Here is a 24,591-nt window from a genome sequence, read left to right on the forward strand (position 1 = left end):
AGTTATTATGAAATATCTTTAATTCCAATTGTCTTTGTTTTGATATTTTTATATGGGAAAGAGTATTGGGTATGTGATAAAGAAATTTGGATTTGAATCTTATTTATGATACTTGCTATCTGTGGGATTATGAGAAAGTTATTTAAATTCCTAGCGCTTCAATCCCCTTATTGCAAGATGGTGAAAGTAATACATCATAAATATTTCACAGGGTTGTTGCAAGGAAAGGATTTTGTAATGCTTAAATATTTTGTAAAGAATGAATATAATACAATTGTTAGTTTGATACATTTTCCTTATTATCTCCAATTTGTAGAATTTAAAATTATTTTAGTCCATTCATTTAAAAGGAATATAGAATTATTTTAATGGATTAATACATATTTTTATTTATGTTGGAAGATATGTACAGTATTATCAATGATGTAACATGGTTTTAAATTATGCAGAGTAAGTCAAGCAAAGAAATGGTTTTCACATATTTAGCAATTTAACCAAGGCAAGTATATTTTTGTACATAAAAATCTCTAATCAAACACTCTAAAACGTTTTCAGGAAGAAAAAATTGTGCTAAAAGTAATTAAAAAACAAAAGCAAACTTTTAACTCAGCTCCTAAATTTTTAGAGCAACCAGATTAATGAGTCTTAAAGTAATAGAATTTGTGGCAATTAGATTCCAGACCAATCAATAAGCCATTTTATAGAAGCCATACCTTAACCTATTATCTTTGTTTTAACATCAAGGACATCAGATTTTTTAGAATCTTGTGATTCACAAATAATTAGGGCATAATGCTTTAAAGTCTTACCCTGCTTATACTTTCTTATATGTGTTTATGTTTTCATTTTTCATGGATTGGGGCAAACATTAAAAAAGTAGGCCTCTATCTCTCTAATTTTATCTGTGGACCAGCAATAGAGACAAAATTTACTCCCAAAATCCTTGAACTATGTTTCTGGTTTGTTTATTTGTCATAAATATGGTTAGTGACTGGAATTGGATCATGACTTAATTAAAATGTACAAGACTTCTTTTAGAATATCACTCAGGAATCATGAGTGATAAGTTTACAGATAAAGATGAAGGAATAACTACAATAAACATGATTTTCTATTGATTATTATTCTTTAATTTCCTTCCAATGAAAATTACAACTAATTATAACAAGGAATGAAAGAGTATAAGAGCAATGGTTAATGTATTTTACTTTTTCACTCTGGACCATATGGACTAGTAGGTATTATTTTACATACACACACACACACACACACACACAATCATAACAAATATTGAGCTCTATAACACATTATTTGGATAGTATTATTTTTTTTCTTCCTAATACATCATGTTGTGGTGAAGAAAGTACTGCTTTAGTCAGAAGACATGATTATAAGGCCCATTTGTAACACTTAAGTTCATGACCTTTGTCAATTCTTGGGTGACAAGATTGGATACACAGATGGTTGTGGCAATTAGCCACAAAATCTTCTAAGAGAACGATACAACAAGAACATCAAAAGCAATAACAATGGTAGCAAAAACAACAGAAAATGCCTTACTTTTCCAAATATGATCAGTCAAGACAATTATATTTAAAATATAATATTTATGTATATACATACATACACACACTATATATATACACATACACATACATATATACATATACATATATATGTAGGTGGGGATTAGAAAGTTTTCAGTAAATTGTCTTTATCTGTTAGCTATCTATCATCTACCTGTCTATCTAAATATAGGACCTACTTTGTTCCCTTCATTTTGCAAATGAAGAACCAAATAACTATAGAATATAAAGATTAAAAGGAGATGGAACCAAGATGTCAGAATCTAGGATAACAACAAAGAATAATAACAGTATAACCCTCTCCATACAGCCCAACTACAGAGGACTTGGTTTTAATTTTTCATTCCCTAAATAATAATGCTATCATCCCACTAAAATAAGCAAATGTGCGTCTATTTTGAAGAGTTTTGCTTATGATTATTTCCTCTACAACCATTCCTACACTTTTAGTCTCCCATCTTCTCTTTCCCTTTCCACATCTATTTCTGTTTATTTAGTTTCTCCACTAGACTGTGAGTATGTTCACCTTCCTTTGACCAGTTCAGATAGGAATGGGGTTTAATAAAATATCCATTATCCCAACCTTTCTCTCTCTCTCTCTCTCTCTCTCTCCATATATATATATATATGTATATATATATATATACATATATATATTTCTGAATAAACTCAATTATGAGAAATTATGTTCTTCCTCTTCTTTTGTTCCTGCCAACATGACATTTAATTAAACAATCAATATAACATAATTGAGGTCTTTAATCTAGCCAGAGTATTGCAGCTCATCATACTACACAGCAAGTACTGGAGTACCCCAGAAGGGGCCTGGGAACAGGATTTATATAGTGTAGGGAGAGTGAATAGATTGCCTTTGGTAGGGTTAAGTATCTCATAGTTTTACCACATAACTTCTTTTCCATAACAAGACAAAAATCTAAGAAGAAAACTTGGGAATCTTTGGGAGGGGAGAAGTTAGGGGTTGCACAAAATAATCAGAGGCCAGAGTGATAATGTCTTCTCAGCCCCAGGCAATTTTATGGCCTGGAAAGCTAAACCAGCTCAGAATCAGTCAGTTCTTAGGCAATTGTATTTATCATTCCCTAATATGTTCATTTTTTTTACTCTCTTAAAAAAACATAACAATGGGGGTCAGCTAGGTGCTGCAGTGGATAAAGCACTGGCCCTGGATTCAGGAGGACCTGAGTTTAAATCTGTCCTCAGATACTTGACACTTACTACCTGTGTGACCCTGGGCAAGTCACTTAACCCTCATTGCCCCACAAAACCCCCCAAACAAATAAACAAACAAAAAAACCATAATAATGATTTTTGGTTTGTTTGTTTTCTCTGTAACACTTGAGATGGCAATTCAGGATGGAGACTAGTTTAAGCCTTTAATATTAGATTTTAAGTTTTTTTACTTATATAGCCATTTAAGATTTGCTCAGATGGCATGGTATATTTCCTGGGACAGCCCAAAACACATGGTCATTTTGTCATTTTATTCCTTCCCCAGTTGCTTACCAAAAATATTTGAGCTTCAGGCCTCATCTACTAGAGCACAGTTTCAAAATAAGATTTTTCACTTAGTTTCAGGTTTCATTTCCTATTTCCATTTTTTAAAGTATTGAAGAGCTTGTTGTTATTTATATTTTTTTCTCAGGAATCTTTCTTTCATATAATGTTTCTCTTCATCATTAGTAAGTATCACTCTTTTGGTTTAGCTATGACAAATACAAGTTGACTAAGAATTAACTGATGCTGACTTAGTCTCAGTTCTGTTGAATATTAAAATATAGTTTTTGTATGTCTGTATCCTACAAACAGATCAGAGAAATAATCTTTAATATCTCCTACAAAATTAATAAACTCATCAGAGAAATTATAATATCTCCTACCAAAACCAGATCAGAGAATTTAATCTCCTACTAACCAGATCAGAGAACATAATACCTGTCCTCCTATGAAAAAGATCAGACAGGCAGAAAAAAAAAACATAATATCAATTTAATATTTTGTCCCAAGAAGAAATATATAACACATGATCATGTGGAGACTCCCCTCCTAAGAATAGAAGTCTTGGGACTCCCCATTTCTGAGGGTATATATGGTTTTAGCCCACTGACTACAGGGCATTGTCAGTTTTAATAGTATGATACAGAAATCAACCCAGAAGTAAAAGGCAGTTTATCAATTTCAGTTATAACAAATATGGAGGAAATACAGAAGCATCATGATGAGATTATAGGATTAAAAAAAATGGTGTGGCCAGGATGAGGATGCCCAGAAGTTACCATAAAATAGGGACTTATGATCCTGAGGGAAAAGTAGTCATTAGGCAAGATCTTTTATCTGCTAGCTATCTGGGTTCAGTTTGGAGTTCAGTTGAAGAACATTTTGCTTCTATTAATCCAGGGTTTCATAAAAATATTTTTGGATAATAAGGTACCTCCATCAAATCCAGGTGACCCATATATTCATATTAACAGTTCCTAGGCCAATGAATTGCCTAGGGCTGACCAGACATTGTCACTTCCAAACTCTGATTATTTTGTAAGTCTCTCAAACTCTCCCCTTGAGAGATACCCAAGCTTTCCTTACTGACTTTTTCTTGTTGTGCAGATCAACTTACCCTATGAAACTTTGCAATGCCTAATTTCTCCCATCTGCAGGCTAGTACTTCTCTCTGCCTTAGTATTCTATATAAATACTGTTCCAAGCCCCCTCCTTGTGTATCCAAACTTGCTGTGTGGCACCCTGAGCTGCAGCTCACTTGCCCAGATTAAAGAACTCATTTTTGCTATGTTGGCTATTTTCATTTAAATTTGACAGCTCGGAACTTTACACATCTCTATTTTTGCTGGAAACTGTCTAATTCTTCCATTTAAGCAGCCCTAGTCCCTAAAGGCTAAAGCCAATCTCCTTATGGAATAAGTCCTCTCATTCAGATCTCCCTTTTCTTGATAAGCATCAATTTGTGTTTTCTAAAATGTGGTACTAAAACTGAAACAATAATTGAAAATTGGCATAGTAGAGAAAAGTGCACATAGCTATTATATCACTAATTTCTCAGTTTGTATCTCACTTCATGAAACCTAAAGATATCTTGATTGTATTTGGCTGCTGTTGGAGGGACTTGTGACCTGGATCCCAAGGCTAGCTCACCTAAAGAATTGGAGACTTATCATGAATCTTTTAAAATAAAAAAGAGATTAGGTGAGAGGAATAATGTCCAGAGAAAAGATCACCATGGTGACTGCCCCACTGGAGTAAGAGAAGACCTGGTCTTTTGTATCTTTAAAAAACAAAGAAAGGGGAAGCAAAGAAAAGATAACTGTGAGGGGATCTTTGAATAATGGGGTATCAGTAGGATATGCAGCATCCATTCATATACTGCATATCATCTTGTAGACCTTGATATTGCTTATTAGCATACCAGAGTCATGCTTAGCCACACATTATTCCTGAGGTGCTTTTCCCTTGAGGAAGTTTTAAGGATTCCTTGGTGGTTGGGTTCTTTTGGTTTCTGGGGTCTTACTGCATTGCCACAACAGCTTCCATATCACAATCTTGAATAATATTTAAATATTTAACTTCAAGTACACTAGATTATGAAGATCTGCTCAAAAATATCATAATTTAGCCATGTCTACCCCAACTTGCATGTGAAATTTATTATTTGAGACTAAGTATAGAAAGGCATCAAATACATATATTTGGTCTGCACTTATTATGTCATTGGTATAGGTAATTCTGGCTTAAAAAATCTTTTTACCAATGCATATCTGAAAATTCATATTTAAATCTATTGAATTTCATCAAATTAGATTCAGCCCATTATTCTAAACTGTGGAGATATTTTTGCATGCAAATTCTCACCCAGAATGTTAGGTATTTTTTAAAGCTTCATGCCAACTGCAAATTTTATCAGTCATATATTTCTTTATCAAAATTATTGATAAAAATGTTAACTAAAATAGGGTCAAAGATATATTCATGAACAATCCCCCTAGAAATTTATCTTTGGCTCTGATCATTCAAACAGTTCTGAATTAACAAATCAAATTTAATCTCATCCATAAATATTTTTGGTAAAGTAAATTTGAGAGATTTATTTTCTTCATCTAATAGTCTAATTACTGTGATGAAAAGGGAACTGTACTTAGAAATACCATTGAACTTCTCTGTCATACAAAAGACTACATACAACAAGAGATTTACCATTTTTGTCATGAAGACATTAGCTCTTACTGATCATTGCATTCTAGAATTTTGCAAAATTCTAGAATGTAGCAGTGATCAGTAAGAGCTAATATGTCTTCATGAAAACTCTTTTGAAATTGTGTTTACATAGTTCCTGCATTTGTCTTCGCAGGTAGACTCTCAGCTATTTTATATTGTCTAAATTATTTTAAATGAAATTTCTCTTTCTATCTCTTGCTGTGGGGCTTTGTTGGTCACATATAGATATTCAGATAATTTTTATGGCTTTATTTTACATCCTCCAGCTATGCTAAAATTTATTATTTCAAGTTTTTTTTTATTTGATTCTCTAGGATTCTCAAAGCATACCACTGTATCATCTGCAAAGAGTAATAGTTTCGTTTCCTCTTTGCCTACTCTAATTCCTTGGATTTCTTTTTTCTTCTCTTGTTGCCTAAGCTAACATTTCTAGTACAATATTGAATAATAATGGTAATAATGTTCATCCTTGTTTCACCCCATTTCTATTGGAAATTCTTTTATCCCCATTACATATAATGCCTACTGATGGTTTTAAATTGCTATTGCTTATCATTTCAAGGACAGCTCCATTTGTTCCAAGGTTCTCTATTTTTTTTTAAATAGGAATGAGTGCTGTATTTTTTCTAAAGCTTTTTCTGCATCAGTTGAGATAATCTTATGGTTTTGGTTACATTTGTTAGTGATATGGTCAATTATGTTGATAGTTTTCCTAATATTGAACCAGTCCTGTATTCCTGGTACAAATCCCATGTTTTCATAGTATATTACCCTGGTGATAAATTGTTGTAATCTCTGCCAATATTTTATTAAAATTTTTGTATCAATATTTAGTAGGGAAATTGGTATATAATTTTCTTTCTCTTCCTGGTTTAGGTAGCAACATCTTATTTGTGTCATAAAAGTAATTGGGTAGAACTTCAACTTCTTTTTATAAATAGTTTATATTTGGAATTAATTGTTCTTTAAATATTTGGTAGAATTCACTTAAAAATCCATCTGGCCCTGAAGATGTTTTTTCTTAGGGAGTTCCTTGATAGGACTTCAATTTCTTTTTTCTAAAATGGGATTGTTAAAATATTTTCTTTCCTCTTTTGTTAATCTGGGCAATTTATATTTTTGTAAATATACATCCATTTCATTTAGTTGTCAGATTTAGTAGCATACAGTTGGGCAAAATAGTTCCTAATTACTGATTCGATTTCTCTTCACTGATGGTAAATTAACTTTCTTCATTTTTGATAGTGGTAATTTATTTTCTTTTTCCTTTATTTTTTGCAAATTGAAATAAGCAAAAGCTTATCTATTTTTTATAACATCAGATTTTACTTTTATTTATTAATTGAGTAGGTTTCTTACTTTCAAATGCATAAGCGCCCCCCCCCCCCCTTGATTTTCAGAATGGTGGATTTGGTATTTTTATATTGTTATTTTTCTAGCTTTTATACTTGAATGACCAATTCTTTGATCTCCCTTCTTTTTTTTTTTTAATTTATGTAAGCATTAAGAGATATACATTTTCCACTAAGTACTGCTTTTGCTGCAACAGTTAAGTTTTGGTATGCTGTCTCATTATTGTCATTCTCTTTGTTGAAATTATTGATTGTTTTGATGATTTGTTGTTTGACCTACTCATTCTTTAGGATTAGATTATTTAGTTTCTAATAAATTGTTATTCTAACCTTCCATGGCCCTTTATGACACATGCTCTTTTTTTTTTCCATCACATCAGTATCTGAAAAAGATGCATTTGCTATTTCTGCATTTCTGCATTTGACTAAGAGATTTTTATACCCTAATACATGGTAAATTTTTGTGTAGTTACCATGTACTGCCAAGAAAAAGGTATATCCCTTCCGATCCCCATTCAATTTTCTCCAGAGGTCTATCATATCGAACTTTTTTAAAAATTCAATTCACCTCCTTAACTTCTTTCTTATTTATTTTGTGATAAGATTAATCTTGTTCTAAGAGGGGGAAATTGAGGTCCCCTACTAGTACAGTTTTGCTGTCTATTTCTTTCTACAACTCACTTTACTTCTGCTCTAAGAATCTGGATGCTATACCACTTGATGCATATATGTTTAATATTAATATTACTTCCTTGTCTCTGGTACCTTTTAACAAGATATAGTTTCCTTCTTTATCTCTTTTAGTTAGATATATTTTTGTTTTTGCTTTGTCTGAGATAAGGTTTTCTACCCTGCTATTTTTTTTTACTTCAGCTTTAGAATAGTATATTCAGCTTTAGCCTTTTACTTTTACTCTGTGTGTATCTGTTTCAAATGTGTTTCTTGTAAATGATATCTTGTAGGATTCTTGTTTTTCATTCACTCTGCTTTCTGCTTCTATTTTATTGGAAAGTTCAGCCCATTCACATTTACAGTTATGATACTGTGAATATCCCTCCATCCTATTTTTATCCTTGTTTAGAGTTTTTGCTCTCCTTTCACTCTTTCCCTCCTCACCAGTGTTTTGCTTCTGAATACCATCTCCCTCAATCTTCCCTTCCTTCTGTAAGTTCCTCCCCCCTTCCTTTACTTAATCTCTTCCCTTCTTACTTCCCTGGCAGGTAAGATAGATTTCTGCATTCAATTAATTATTTATATTATTTCCTTTTTGAGCTAATACTGAAGAGAATAAGGTTCAAGTGATGCCTATCACCCACCCTATTTTCTCCTCAGCTGTAAGAGGTCTTCTTCACCTCTTCATGTGAAATAATTTACCTTATTCTATCTCTCCCTCACTTCTTCATCCAGTGTACTCTCCTTTCTCATCCCTTGATTATTTTGTCATCCCTTCAAATTCCTCTGATTTCCTCTTTATATGTATATTCCTTCTAGTTGTGCTATTAGTGATACTTTTTAAAAGAAGTACAAGTTATCATCTTCCCATGTAGGAATATTAACAGTTTAGCTCTATTGAATCCCTTAGGTTTTCTTTTCTCTTTCTACCTTTTTATGCTTCTCTTGGGTCTTGATATAGGAAATCTAATTTTGGTTTAATTCTGATCTCCTTATGAAAGTTTGAATCCTTCTATTTCATTGAATGGTCATTTACCCCTTGATATAATATACTTAATTTTGACAGGTAAGTGATTTTGGTTATAGTCCTAGCTCCTTTCTTTGCTTTTCAGAATATTACGTTCCATGCCCTTTGATATTTAATGTAGCTTCTAAGTTCTATATTATCCTGATTGTGGTTCCCCAATTTGAAAATTGTTTCTTTCTGGCCACTTGTAGCATTTTTTTTCTTGACCTAATAGTTCCAAATTTTGGCTATAAAGTTCCTTAGAATTTTTATTTTGAGAACTCTTTCCTGAGGTGATAGTTGGATTCTTTCAATGCCTGTTTTCTCCCCTGGTTCCAGGATTTCAAGGCAGTCTTCCTTGATAATTTCTCAAAAGATGCTGTCCAGATCCTGCTTTTGATTAAAGCTTTCACTTAGTCCTATGATTTTAACATTGTTTCTCTTGGATCTATTTTTCCAGATCAGTTGTTTTTCTGATGAGATATTTTATATTTTCTTCTATTTTTTTCATTCTTTTGACTTTGCTTGACTGATTCTTGATGTCTCAGAGTCATTAGCTCCAATGCCCAATTCTAACTTTTAAAGAGTTGTTTTCCTCAATTAGCTTTTGTATTTTATTTTCTATTTTGCCAATTGTACTTTTTAAGGAGTTGTTTTCTTTGCCAGATTTTTGTATGTCCTTTTCCATTTGACCAATTTGCTTTTTAAGTGATTATTTTCTTTTTCCATGCTGTTTACTCTTTCTTTCCATCATAATTCTCTTGCATAACTCTCATTTCTTTTCCCAATTGTTCTTCTACCTCTTGTAAAGCCTAAAATTCTAGCTGTGATATGTAACATCTAATTTGTGGTTGCCTGATCTGATCCCAGTGTGGGGGAGAAACTAGCTAAGATTTACTGATCAATTCAGCAAGAGTTTAGGCTTTTTAAGTATTTATTAAAGTGTATTAGAAGTTAGTTAAGAAAGAGAGATTGAGAACAGATTTCTTAGCTTAGATCTATTCAAGATAGCCAGAGATAAAACCTTGCCTTTCCCTAACAGCCCACATGAAGTTCTCTGTCTGCCACCAAACTGAAGTCCTGAACCAAAAAAAGAGAGATCCTTCATGGCTTCTCTCAGAAACCCTCTGTGAAACAGGAAGCAGGGCCATCCACACACATAGCTCCAAGCTAATGGTCTAGTAGCTTTGATTTACAAGACCATAGGCAGTTCTATAGACATAACTTCCAGATGCCAAATCACCTGCTTTCTTCTCAGGGCAGAGCTCTGATTTTCATACTCTCTTATATGATGTTCAAGCTTTTTAAAAGTTCTTCCATGAGTTCTTTCTGGGCTTGAGTATGCTTCCTATTTTACTTTGGGGTTTGGCCCATTGTTGTTGTCCTCTTATGAATTTGTATCATGATCTTTCCTGTCACCATAATAACACCCTAAGTTCAGAATGTTTTTTGTTGTTTTTTGCTTACCTTTTTTTTTTTTGTCCTTTCCCCTTTCTTTTAAATTTGAACTCTGCTCCCAGGTTAAAAAGGGCATTGTTTCAGACTTTATTTGTTCAGGGGCCTTAGACACTGGCTATTTACCTGGTGCTACACTGATGTTTTCATGAGGCCCAAAGGGAATCCTGGTGTCTGGTTATGTGACAAAGGGTAGGGTGGAAGGTAGTTGGTACTACTGGAGGCAGGAGGTGTCTGGCAGCTTACCTGGTACTGATCTGGGTTCTTAGTAATGCTGTCTGGGTGTGCTGAGGCTAGTGGGTGTTTCTGCATTTCCCCAGGGATACATTAAAGCTCCTGGTATACTGGCTATTGGGGACTGCTTCTTTTGCCAGGGCTATACTGAGGCACATCATGGGAGTGGTGCCTGTTTTCTTAGGTACCCATAGGGTTGATATCTACCTGTTATCCCAGAACTACCCTGAAGCTAGTATAGATCTGGCTGCTGAATGTTGCCTGAGGCTACACTGAGCTGAAATCGGTTGGTGCCCCTAGCTATACTGAGGCATGTGGGGGTTCCTGGTGTTGGCATGTGCCTGCTCTACTATGCTAGGGCTCAGGATCTACCCATATTTACTGAGGTCCAGCTTGAAAAACATATAGACCACTTCATAAATTTGCATATCATGCTAGCATAGGGGCCATGTTAATCTTCCCAGGTTCAGTCCAAATTAACTGCATGTGCTGCCAAAGCAAGTAGCTGATTTGAACTTTTTGAAGATTCATTTAGAATATGAGTGGAGAATAGATTGTAGTATGGAAAGACTTGAAGCAGAGAGACCAACCAGAAGGTTATAAATTGTTGGAGTCCTGCTTCTGACACATAGCAGCAATATGACCCTGAACAAGTTATTTAACCTCCCAGTTCCCAAAAGAAATTCATTAAAATTATAATTGCTGAGTATTTACTAGCCTACTTCAATGGAGAGTGATTCTATACTAATAGTTATTTACAGAAATAAAATCAGAGGTCTGGATTTACTGCCATTTCAGACAGTTGATTCAGAGAGTGTTCAGACCACTAAAATTCTAATGTCTTTTTCATATAAAGCCCTATAAAATAACATCTACTTCTATCAGCATTATATAACTGCACATGGGGTTTTCAACTTACTTATGAGATTGAAGATTGAAATCCATTCTTATTAAATTTCATTTTTTACATTTTCCACATTGTACCATACTTTGGTTTTATTTTACTTTGAGTTTCAACCTTCTTCCTTTCATTCTTTTCATATACACACTTAATAATGACAGATTAATTAGCCTTATGCTTATGATGATCTTAATCTTGGCTATTCTCTACTCAAAGTATTTTTATATTTCTATAATTTCTATCATAGGATGAGCTATGACATTTACATAGTACTGACCCTTACAGCAACTCTGTGAAGTGGGTATTATTATGAGATTTTAAATATGGGAAAACTTAGGCAGTGATAGTTTAAGTGACTTAACCAAGGTGGTACAAAAATCTAGTAATTCTCTGAGTCAGCATTAAACCTCATTTCTTACAGCCTCTAAGACCAAGACTTTTCCTAACTAGTAACACCTGCGTATAGATTAATGAAAGAATTTCTTAACTTAGTCTACATTTAAAGACTCCTCAATCTATTAAGTGTCTCATTTTACTTTAATTCACTCCATTTCCCTTAATCTATATCATTTTTTAACTAAAATGGAAAACTTTTCATGTTTTATATATAACTGAGTATTTCTTTTGGGATTCATTCTGTTTATTTCTTTTTTTTTTTTTAATATACTAAAAAATCCCCTTCTCCTTCCTCATATACAATTTTTAAATACTATTCATTTTTCATGGATAAGCTTCAAAAACCCTCCTGAGATTGCTCCTCTTATAATCTTTGGAGTTGATTTGCATACTATCTCATCCCTCTATCTTGTTCTATAAAATAATCCTGTATGGCCTTTGCTATTTTGTGCTATGCATGCGGATAAGAATTATGCATTGCTCTGGACCTTCAGTCAGGAAGATATTCACTCAAAGATATTTCCTAGCTGTTTAAAATTAGATATATAACTTAACTTCTGTCTTTTTCCTCAGCTATAAAATTGGGATGATAATAGCAAACACCTCCTAAGGTTCTTGTGAGAATAAAATGAGATTTCTGTGTATCACTCAGCATGGTGTCTGGCATACAGTTCATGCTTCCTTCCTTCTTCCTGCCTGTTTTCTTTACACATCATAGATACTTAATTCAATTTGAATAATTGAGCAAATATTTACTAAAATCCTCCCATAATCAAGGCACCAAGACAAATTTTGAGGCTAAAATAATGATTACCATACAGGGCCTGGGGTTGGGGGGGTGGGGCTAAGGGATTGATTTTGGGAGGAAAAAAAATCATTTTTTTTAGGGGGATAGAGTGGGATGAAGGGGAAAACTTAATGGGAGAGGTAACATTTTAGTTGTACTTCAAAGGGAGATATATCAATTAATGGAAATATGAGTGGAGTACAGTTCAATCAATATATGGATTAAGCATATGATTTCTTATCATAAGATACACTAAAACTGACATTTTAAGAAGTCAGTCAACAGACATGTAATTGTTATCCCCAAATTATCAATGATTGAGTCATGGCCAAATAATACACCAGAGCTACCTAACTAAAGAGTACTACCCTCAAAGAGAAACAAGCCCCTACAAACTATGGCTTATTAAACTTTTGTCCACTGGTTCTCAGTATGAAATAATATGACCGCATTAATTCGCCCTTCACTTTTGCCTGGAAATACATTGATAGAAATAAACCACAGACAATGAAAAATGAATTTTCTTTCCTATAGATCTTTATATAAAGTACATTAGTTTTAATTAAAGATTTCATGAATATCAATATATGATGGAGATGATTAGATATTTATTTATAAAGAGGTGCTAAATTACATCTATGAGGCTGGTTGTTCTTGAGTTTAAATAATATGATTGGATTTAAATAAAAACATATATTTGAGTTTTTGATCTTTCAGGTAAAGCCTTTTGTGATATAATGATTTTTTAAATCCTTGAAAAATAGAATACATAATTTCCATGATCCATATTTTGATTTTTAGCATTAATGAATATGTTTTTATGTATGTATGTATATATGTGTATAGTTTGCATATGCAAACCCAGACTGTTATACTGTCAATATAATCGGGAAAACAATAATATCAGCAGATCATAATAGCTGATATTCAGATTCTTTGTATACTAAGTAAAAAAAAAACAAAGTTGGTTCTCTAGTACTTTCTATTTTATATTTGAAACAATGCATAATGTGAGGCTGGGAAAATAAAGGTGTACATATATATATATATATACACACACACATATATAGGTATATATGTATACATATAAATACATATGTATACATATCTATGCCTATGCTTATACATATACATACATACATATATATATATATACACACACACACACACACTCACATACATACATACACACACATATGATTTATTTATTTGTTTTATTTTCCAGCTAATTCAGACCATCAGTGCTATGGATAGGGATGCTTCTGTAGAAGACCATCGGTTTTCCTTCAATCTGTCTACAGAATCCACAAGCAACTTGAGTTTTACTGTCAGAGATAATCAAGGTAGTGTCACTCACCTCCTGCCTTTCACACCTTTCTTCATGAAAGATGCATGTCTATAATGGCTTTATAACACCATATTTTGTGAATTTTTTCCCTCATTGCAATATAATGTTAGAAATTAGGTCACAGGAACAAGAATGAATTAAAATGGAGATGAAATATGTTTAGTATGATAATCTGAATTATGGAGACTTTCTTTTAAAACTGGTCCAAGAGAAAAAGTTTTGTTTCTGTTGCTTTTGTTTATTTGTTTTGACAAATGCTTAATAGTTCTATGTTTTGGTATATCATAGGAACACTGATTGGCAAAGGAACCGGGCCCTTTAAGGACTAATTTCAGTTCTGGTGTTGACTTATTTTATGTATTTAAGTAATTTTGTTTTCTATTTTTAACTGTGCTGTTTCTTAGATATGTTGACTGATAATTTTAAAGGCATTAATAATCATTAATTGGTGGCTATAATTGTCTCTGGAATTATGCTACTTGTATTCTTCAAATAACAACAACAAAAAAAGTATCATTGACTTTTCAAACCTCTTTTCCCCTTTCAACTTCAGGAATATAGTTCTCCTGAAACAAGAAAAATGGGAGTTCTAATAACCCTACCATAAAGATTTCATAAATCAATATATATTCAAATAAAATTGGTCTTAACATATCATTTTTAACAAACCATTTTTTCTTTGTTTTTTGGTGGGGCAAGGAGGGTTAAGTGACTTGCCCAGGGTCACACAGCCAGTAAGCATCAAGTGTCTGAGGCCAAATTTGAACTTGGGCCCTTCTGAATCCAGGGCCAATGCTTTATCAACTGCGTCATCTAGCTGCCCAATTTAACAAACCACTTTTAAAAATCCAACTAGAGAAAAAATGCACATTGTATAACTGAGTTTATTACATAAAGAGCTGACTTTATTATAAAATTAATATTTATTTAAAACATAATAATTTAAACTATCTTTATCTACCCCCAACATTAGTTATCATATCCAGACAGGCAAACAATAACAAAAACAATTACTAGCTCGCCATCTTTCTTTATAATTTTCTCAAACAAAATATAATAAAAACTTTCTTCTTTTTCTTAAAAAAAGTATCTTAGTAAAATTACACATTACAATATAAGATCAAAAATAAATACCTCATGTGTTAAGCTGATGGGATAATACCCTAGAGCTAGGAAATGCTTCAAAGGTCATTTGGCCTATAAACCCTTTAGTTTACAGATGAGAAAGCTTTGAAATAAGTGATTCATTGATTCATCCAAGATAACAGAGGGAGTATTTTTCAGGGACTATAGTAGAACCTACCCAGTTCTTCTGACTCCAGAACCAGAGTTCTTTCTATTATACCTATATATGAAATAATTTTTGGCATTTGTTTAATTTTTCATAGCATCTAAATTTAAGCATTGATTTTTGATGACCTTGTTTGAAGGCTTTTTCTGTGTATTTTGATGCCATTCAGTTCTGATATTAATTCAAATGCTAAAATACAATATTATTGGAGACATTATTTGAACCTAATCTGATGAGAAAACTTTGTTGTACTGCAGATTAAATTACACAAGGAAAAAACAACAATACCAAAACCAACAACACATAAAATTTATCTTTTGAGGCTCAAAGACAATTAGTTCCTAACTCTACTAAAATACATGTTTCATATTGACTTTGTTAATTATTTGGGTAAAATCAATGTGAATATACTCTCAGAGGCCATTGCATATTAAATATGAATGGAATTTTCTTTTTTTTCTGATAAAAGTACTTTATTTTTTCCCAGTTACATGTAAAGATAGTTCTCAACATTTGTTTATACCAGTTTTCTAATTTCAGATTTTTCTCCCTCCCCCTCCCCTAGACAGCAGATAATCTGAAATAGGAGATATATATATATATAACATTAAACATATTTCTGCATTAGTCATGTTATAAGAGAAGAATCAGAGCAACGAGGAAAAACCTCAAAATAGAGAAACAACGGCACCAAAAATAAAATTAATAGTATGGTTCAATAAGCATCTATACTCCACAGTTCTTTTTTTTTTTTTTTCTGGATTTGGAGATCCCCTTCCATCATGAGTCCCCTGGAACTCTCCTATACCATTGCACTGGTGAGAAGAATCTAGTCCATCACAGTTGATCAATGCACAATGTTGATGATACTATGTACAATGCTCTTCTGGTTCTGCTCATTTCACTCATCATCGGTTCATGCAAATCCTTCCAGGTTTCTCTGAAATCTGCCTGCTCATCCTTTCTTATAGCACAATAGAATTCTATTACATTCATATACCACAACTTGTTCAGACATTCCCCAATTGATGGGCAGCCCCTCAATTTCTAATTCATTGCTGCCACAAAAAGAGCAGCTATAAATATTTTTGTACATGTGGGTCCTTTTCCCTTTTTTATGATCTCTTTGGGGAAAAGACCCAAAAGTGGTATTGCTGTGTCAGAATGGTTGGATCAGTTCACAGCTCCACCAACAATGCATTAGGGTTCCAATTTTCCCATAGCTTCTCCAACATTTATTATTTTCGGAAGGAGTTTTCTTAACCCCAGATTTAAATAAAATATTTTAATTAAGTTTTTCATAGAAAGAGTCATTAATTATTCTATGACTATCAATAACTGGCTTTCCAGTGTGGTCTTAATGGTATCTTTGCACTTTTGAATTTCATGTTTTATATGAAATAATAGCAATTGAGGCAAACAGATATGTCCAGTTGTTAAAGAAAGCTTCCAAGGTGTTTGAATAATAACAGTGCATATTCAAGTACACAAAAGAAAATAAGAAACAAAGTCAAGTTATATAAGAGAAAGTTACATTTAATCTTTGTAACCCTTTGAGTCATGATGTACAGTTTACAAAATGTTGTTCAATTCCCTGCTTCACAGTTATGCAGTGAAAATGACATTTTGAAAAATAGTTAAAAATGTATTACCATATTTACAAAGGTATGATTAAGTAATTGATGAAGATTTCTAATTACTTGTTATAACATCTCTCATTAGAAATTTGTATTTACCTTGCTTTTTGTACCTTTAGATTAATTTTACCTCTTTGTACTTTTCATTAAAAAAGAGTTATTAAGATGTATTTCTTATTAATTTTTAGATAACACAGCTGGAATTCTGACTACTAGGAGTGGCTTTAGCCGCCAAGAACAGCCTGTCTTCTATCTCCCAATTTTAATAGCTGACAATGGAAATCCATCACTTACAAGTACAAACACTCTTACTATCCATGCCTGTGAATGTGATGAGAATGGTGGTACCCAGTCCTGCACATACGGAGCCCTTACATTTTCCATGGGTTTCAGCATAGAGGGTTTAATTGCTATTTTGGCCTGTATTCTAATAATATTAGGTGAGAAATGAACCATTGTTTAATGATATCAATTGGTTTTATAAGGTGATATTATCCACATATAGTAAAAAGTTATATTATATTTTATGTTCTTTTTTAAATGAACTATGATCAATATGAATATGGATATATTTTTGCCTTACTAATGTGACATGAAATTATATAAACCAACTCAATATACTAAAGCACTGACTAGGGGCATAGATTGACAAACTAAAAGTCGGAAAATCTTTCATAGTGAGGTGATAATCATCGTACACAAGTATATGCATATGTATGTGATTGTCAAATAATATTGCAGATTGTTCCTAATGATATTTTTAATCTAAATGACAATTATTTCATAATTGCTAGAATTTATAAAGCATCTTAAGTCTTGTAAGTGGTTAATGTATATTAACACTTTTGATCCTCATAATAACCCTGTGATGTTCATTTTACAACAACCCCATTTTACAGAGGAGATAACTGATAAAGATGAATTAAGTAATTTGTCCAGGATCACATAGCAATTGTCTGAGGTTAGACTATAACTCAGTTCTTCCTAACTCCAGGCTTGCCTATCTATTCAAAATTCCATCCAACTGACATATAATGCATATCACCACAGCACCTATGAATATTCTATCTGAAAACAATCATGATTAAGGCATGGGAAACATAACAAACTTGGAAAGATGGTTTCCTAATAGAGGGGTAGGCCTAGTTATGGAGAAGGAAATGGCAAACCACTCCAATATCTTTGCCAAGAAAACACCAAATGGGATCACAGAGTCAGAGAAGACTAAACTACTTAACAACAAAAGGTACAGATAATCATTGTTCCTTGAAAGGACATCAAAAGATTATCAGCTCTAGTTTTCTACTTTGAAGAAGGAAAGTTATTCTTCCCATCTTACTGATGCTATATTTAGTATTCAACCTAAAGACATACAGCTAGTAACCTATGATAAAGCATATTTTCTTCCTAATATAGTTTGACTTCCATTACAAGTACATATAGGAAGGACAATAGAAGGGAAAGGAAAAAAAATCAGAAGATAAGTGCAGAGCTAACCAAGAAAGTGATAGAAAATAATACAGAGGCGGGCAGCTAGGTGGCTCAGTGGATAAAGCACCAATCCTGGATTCAGGAAGACCTGTGTTCAAATCTGCCTTCAGACACTTGACACTTACTAGCTGTGTGACCCTGGGCAAGTTACTTAACCCTCATTGCCCTGCCCCCCCCCCAATAATAATAATACAGATATAGGGAAGAAATAAAGATATTCCTATTAATATAGCAACTTCTTTTTTACCTGTTGGTCCTAATGATTAGTGAAATGGAAGAATTCTCAATTTCTCATGTAGGGGGAAATTTATGAATCTGCTAACACAATAATATGCTTAGCGCTCTTAAGAAGCTAATGTAGCCAAGAAACAGAAAGAAATAGCAGTTGTGAACACAGTATAGGGACCCTTCATAGGCAAAGGGGAGCCTGCAGTGTCTTCATGAACAGAGATCATGTTTAGTGACATTTTTCATGAACAGAGACCTGGAGAATAAAGGTTGGAAAGAGGAAAAAAAGTCCAAAAAATTTCCTATTTGCATCTTCTTCCCCTAACCATACATATTATAGTTTAATTTCTTCAAATATTTGCATGTAAATCCTTTGCAATACATAAATTTTATGTGTCAAATATTTTTCTATAATTATTTTTGTTGGTACTAGGAATGTTCTTATTTTAATGAGCTAAGATGGAAATAGTCCTGAGACAAGTCACTACCCAGCTATTGTTGCTTTATATTTAATGTTTTATAAATTGTCGCAAAGGTGGATAAAATAGGTACTTTTTGTCATTAAATAAAAATATTTGGATGTATTCTCATCTCCTGTAGGTTTACTGAATGCATCTTCATAATAACTTCATTAGCACACATTGGGGATGAGCATTATCTCACTTTGTTCCAATGCGATTATAGAAACTTCTGCTATATATTTGTATTTTGAAAGCTTTTTATTCTACCCAGTCCGGAGGTTATAAGCATTTGGCATAGAGACATTTATTTTTTTAAGAAAAGTTTTCCTTAAGTTTTTATGGATCAATGTTATCAGGCAAATTTAAATAATAATTCTTTGTATGGCAATGCTTTAGATTCAATATAGTTTATTGCTTGAGTTCCTAAGACAAGGGTGAGGTCTGTTTGTTTTACTAGAGACTTCTTATCTAAAGGTCCATAAAAATTTCTTATATATGTTAATTATAATTCTAGCCTCCAAGTAATGCTATGATAGCTATTCTGTAAATGCTGAATTTTCTGCCCAGGATTAAGGAATAAATGAATCCAAATAAGGCCTCAGACATTTTCCAGGCAAATCACTGGTCAGTGTTTGCCTCAGTTTTCCAATCTGTGAAATGTGCTGGAAAAATAAATAGCAAACCAATCCAATATCTTTCCCAAGAAAAGTCCATATGGTATCATGAAGGGTCAGATGCAACTGAAACCACTGAAGAACCACAAATTTTTGGTGTGAATAATTTGATCCAGAACTACCATTAAAAAAAAATACTACAATGAACCAATTCCCCTGAAATAAAAGGATGGAAATACTACTTTTATAAAGTGTTATTTCACAAAGAATCTAAATAAATAAATGAGAGGTATACAACTTAAAAATCTAATATCCTATATAGTGCTCTTCTGCTATTTAGGAATAAATTCACCAAAAAATTCTGAAGCAGCCCTAGGGATATTTAGCAAACATTTATTTTATTTTCCATTTCCATGGAAGGGTAGTTTTCAACATTCATTTTCATAAGATTTAGAGTTCCAAATTTTTCTCCCTCCCTCCCTCCCTCCCTTTCCTCCCCCCTCCACAAGATCGCAATCAGGTTATATATGTACAATCCACAATTGTTCTTTTTATCAGTTCTTTCTATAGGGGTGCATAGTATGCTTCCTCATTAGTTCCCTGGGATTGTCTTGGATCATTGTACTGCTGAGAGTAGTTTAGTCATTCACAATTACCCATTGAACAATACTGCTGTCACTACACACAATGTCCTCTCAGCTCTGCTCACTTCACTATACATTGATGTTCATTAGTCTCTCAAGGTTTTTCGGGGATCATCCTGTTTGTCATTTCCTGCAGCACAAGTCCATTTCACTACAATCATATAACACAGCTTTTTCCATCATTCCTCAATTGATGGACATTCCCTTGATTCTCGATTCTTAGCCTCCACCAAGAGTTGCTATAAATATTTTTCGTACAATTTTCCCCCCTTTTCTCTTTTTTATGATTACTATTGTTAACTGTTTCCCTTCCATCCTATTCCCTTCCCCATGATATTTATTCTATTATCCATCTTCTTTCATCCTATCACTCTTCAAAAGGGATTTGCTTCTGTCTGTCCCCTCCCCTATTCTGCCATTTCTTCTTTTGCCCCTCTCTCTTTATCCCTTTCCCCTCCTATTTTCTTGCAGGGTTATAGAGATTACTCCACCCAATTGAGTGTGTACATTATTCCTTCCTTGAGCCAATTCTAATGGGATTGAGGTCTTTGAGCCAATTTTGATGAGTGTTAGGCTAATTTACTGCCCAGATTAAATAGATTACTCCACCCAGTTGGGTGTGTCTATTAATCCCTCCTTGAGACAGCTCTGATGAGTTTAAGATCTTTGAGCCTTTTCTGATGAGTGTAAAATTAATTCCATTCCATAAACATTTTCCTGTTACTTTCATGTAGGATTTCCCTTCTGCCCTTCCCCCTCCCCCAATGAATTCTCTTCACCCCTCAATTTAATGCTAAAGATGTTATCATCTAGCTAAGTGACACAGTGGACAAATCATCACCCCTGGACCCAGGGGGATCCCAGACAAAACCTGTCCTCAGACACAAGATAGTCGTCCACTGTATGACCCCAGGTATGTCCCCCAGCTCCAATTTTTTTTAATGGTCCTAGGGATATTTAAAGAGTTACAAAAGCATATAGAAGATAAAGAAGACATTTGCTTTTTCCCCTTTTCTTTTGAATTTGATGTATATAAAGTACATACAATTTTAAATAGATTACTGATGCCTTCTACTATAAAATCAAACACCTCCAAACAGTGCACATATACTGAGGCAGGTTTATTGCTCAAAACCATCAGCCAAAAAGGTTGCTAAATTTCCTTAATCTGTTTTACAAATCCCTGTATAGTTAGCCATTCTCCAGCAAAATGACTTTATATTCATAAAATCCCAACTCTATAAAGCAAAGTTTTTAGCTTGAACTTGTAGCAACATCAAGATTTGTTAAGTCCCATTGCCTTTTTAACATATTAGAAATGTTAATTAGGCTTCTTCTGTGTTTGCATGTGTTTTCATTTCAGTGTTTGTCTTCACGATCCTGGGCCTAAAGCAAAGAAGGAAACAGGATCTATTTCCTGAAAAGGGAGAAGAATTTAGGGAGAATATTGTCAGATATGATGATGAAGGAGGTGGAGAAGAAGATACAGAGGCTTTTGATATTGCAGCACTGAGGACCCGCACTGTAATGAGAGCAAGAAAGACTCGGAAAAATATCACCACTGAGATCAGAAGTCTATATAGGCAATCTCTACAGGTGGGCCCAGACAGTGCTGTCTTCAAGGAATTCATTTTGGCCAAACTTGAAGAGGCTAATACAGATCCTTGGGCACCTCCCTTTGACTCTCTTCAGACTTATGCATTTGAGGGAACAGGGTCCCTGGCTGGATCTCTTAGCTCCCTGGAGTCAAGCATTTCAGATCCAGATCAGAATTTTGATTACTTAACTGAATTAGGACCTCGCTTTAAAAAACTAGCAAGTATGTATGGCTCCAGAGTTCCTGCAAAGAATTAGTTCTCTAGAGGATTTTTATTTTAAGATATAGTATGGTATATGTCATCCTGTGGTGAACCAAATTGAACAAATCAGCAGAACATATGTAAACAAATGGATTCTATATCTCTGTATTGTCAATCAGCTTTCTTGGTTTTCTGGCTATTATCAAATTGGCTCTATTACTTATTGTGACAGTCCTCTAAATTGCATCCAAGTGACCAAAAAGAATTCATGGTTCTTCCTAAGTACATGTTTCCTGTTTCTTGTCTAAAGAGTGACTTAGGCAATGGACAGAATCAGATTCTATAAGTTGCCTCTTTGGGAGAAGTTAATGTTATGATATAACTTTGAAAACTACTGAAAGGAATGAATGGCTTCCTCCCTGAGAATCTTTTTTACTCCTCTAGGTCTTTCCTTGTAAATATTCTGCCTGAGTTAATCTTTAAACTGTCTCCAAAGTGAAGCAGATAGAAGGATTATATTGATTAACTAAAACTACAGTGTTTAAAAAAAATGTTACATTTAGTAAGGTGGAAACTTGATTGTACATGTATATGTATATGTGTGTATATGTATACACACACAGACACACACAAACAGGAATGTGTATAAGAAGCTCTTATAGGATATTTATTTATTTTTCCAATGATAAAACTAAAGATACTTTTATCACTATCAAAATGAAGATCTATTATACAGTATCAACATTTATTCATCATTAAATTTGAATTTTTATGAAACTGTTGTGAAGTGTGTTAAATTCATAATTGGCATTTCACCTGTATTATAAAGATACAAAAAGAGGAATACTTTCAAGCTTGAATCAATATTCACCTTAAATATGATAATCAAGTACATTGCCTATTATAGTGCATAAAATCAAATACTGTACAATTCAAGCCATTTTTCCCTTTTATTAAGAGCTAAGAAGAAGACTGATTTCTTAGCACAGGTTCTTTTATTATGGAATATAAAATTAGGTGCAGTAGTCATTTTATTATAACAGTATTAAGGAACTTTAAAATGCTAAGCTGCTGGACATAAAACTTTATGGTTAACATTAGATAATAAGATAGTAAAACACTTTAATTTCAATCCACCTCTTCAGAAAAGGTTCTTTATTACATCAAAATCAAGTCAGACTTAAAATCCATTTCCTCTTCTAGTTTTTGGAAGGAAATTATTGAATAAAATGTGCTCAGAAGTCTTTTCTTCTACTGTTTCTGAATATCAAAAAGTAGAAATGGGATGAACCCAAGCCATTAGATATGTACTAAATGATTTCTTACTGATTTCATTGTCTATGATTGAAATTGTTTGAATAAGTACCTTTAGTGTTCCCTCATTTGTGTTCAATAAAGGTAGAACTTCTGTACCTTTCAATGAACTGGGAACATTCACTAAATTAAAATTGGTATCATGATCACTGGGTCAGAGAAAGTAATGTCTTCTTCCTTTTCTCAGGTAAACTAAACCAAGGTAGAGAAGACAAGGAGCACATTTTAGAGGAAGTTAGACAAGAACCATATCCCATCTTCTAGAACTTTTGTCACAGTGTGCTGAGAAAATAAAACAAAATAGAACATGTCAGTCATTTGGTAATATGCCATTTGAGAATGACTTTATGTTCATAACAGCTTAAAATAAAAACCAACAATTCAGGAAGGAAGAAGTACTGTCTGAGTGCCAATTCCAAATGGAAGTGCACCTAGGGGCGATAAAAATTGTGTTGGATATTCTTGGTGCAAGAATTGGCAACTATAACTAAAAACAGATGAGGCAATACATACAGAGTGGGTAAAAACTGGGTCTTATGGGAATGATTCAAAATCCCAATATGGATGAATGACTGTATAGCAAATTTTAAGAGATGCATATTAATGTTTGTTGGCACTTATGGCTCTACTGGTAATATCCAATGACACTGAAACAGATGTGGCAGAATGGCTTTTAATTTAGACATTAGGAATATTAATAAATAAATATGTAGACAAGGGATATGACTATTTACTAAACTGAAAAGTTTCCATTTAAAAGGTAGGAAAAGAATTGGCCCATTATCTCATTTACAAGTATAATTTTCTGGAAATTTTAATTGGTAATATCTCAGTAATGATCTCCTATCTTTCTAGTCATAGTAATTACAGAAATACTATTAGCTATGTTTCTAATTGTTTAAAGGTATAATCTTTAAGAATTCATATATACATATAGATGTTTGATAAAAATGTATATTAATATATATGCAATAACATAGCATCTCTTTTATATCTTCAGTGTACTGATTGTTTAAAGTAATTATTTGAGACTTGGGGTTTTGTTTACTAGTTGTAGGAATGTAATAATAGTTGATGGTATGCATAAGAAAAGCTTTAACTCTAATAGGGGAATTAATCAGCCATGAAATAAA

General features: G+C 33.1%; 1 protein-coding gene and 1 non-coding gene across 5 annotated transcripts in view; one reads left to right on the top strand and one right to left on the bottom strand.

The window, feature by feature from the left end:
- Positions 1 to 23,431, top strand: part of CDH19 (cadherin 19) — a 387,803-nt gene extending 364,372 nt beyond the window's left edge. For all 4 annotated transcript variants that reach the window (XM_043983861.1, XM_043984122.1, XM_043983951.1 and 1 more), the window contains 3 exons: positions 13,857 to 13,974; positions 17,096 to 17,347; positions 21,709 to 23,431. In XM_043983861.1, the coding sequence (XP_043839796.1) occupies positions 13,857 to 13,974; positions 17,096 to 17,347; positions 21,709 to 22,199 (861 nt within the window). In that variant the 3' untranslated portion in view covers positions 22,200 to 23,431. The remainder of the gene's footprint in view (positions 1 to 13,856; positions 13,975 to 17,095; positions 17,348 to 21,708) is intronic.
- On the bottom strand, positions 10,946 to 11,048 carry LOC122737715. The gene has a single exon (XR_006354511.1). It is a non-coding gene; the product is annotated as a U6 spliceosomal RNA (small nuclear RNA).
- Positions 23,432 to 24,591: the final 1,160 nt, after the last annotated feature.

The sequence above is a fragment of the Dromiciops gliroides genome, chromosome 1 (assembly GCF_019393635.1).
Source record: "Dromiciops gliroides isolate mDroGli1 chromosome 1, mDroGli1.pri, whole genome shotgun sequence".
NCBI lineage: Eukaryota > Metazoa > Chordata > Mammalia > Microbiotheria > Microbiotheriidae > Dromiciops > Dromiciops gliroides.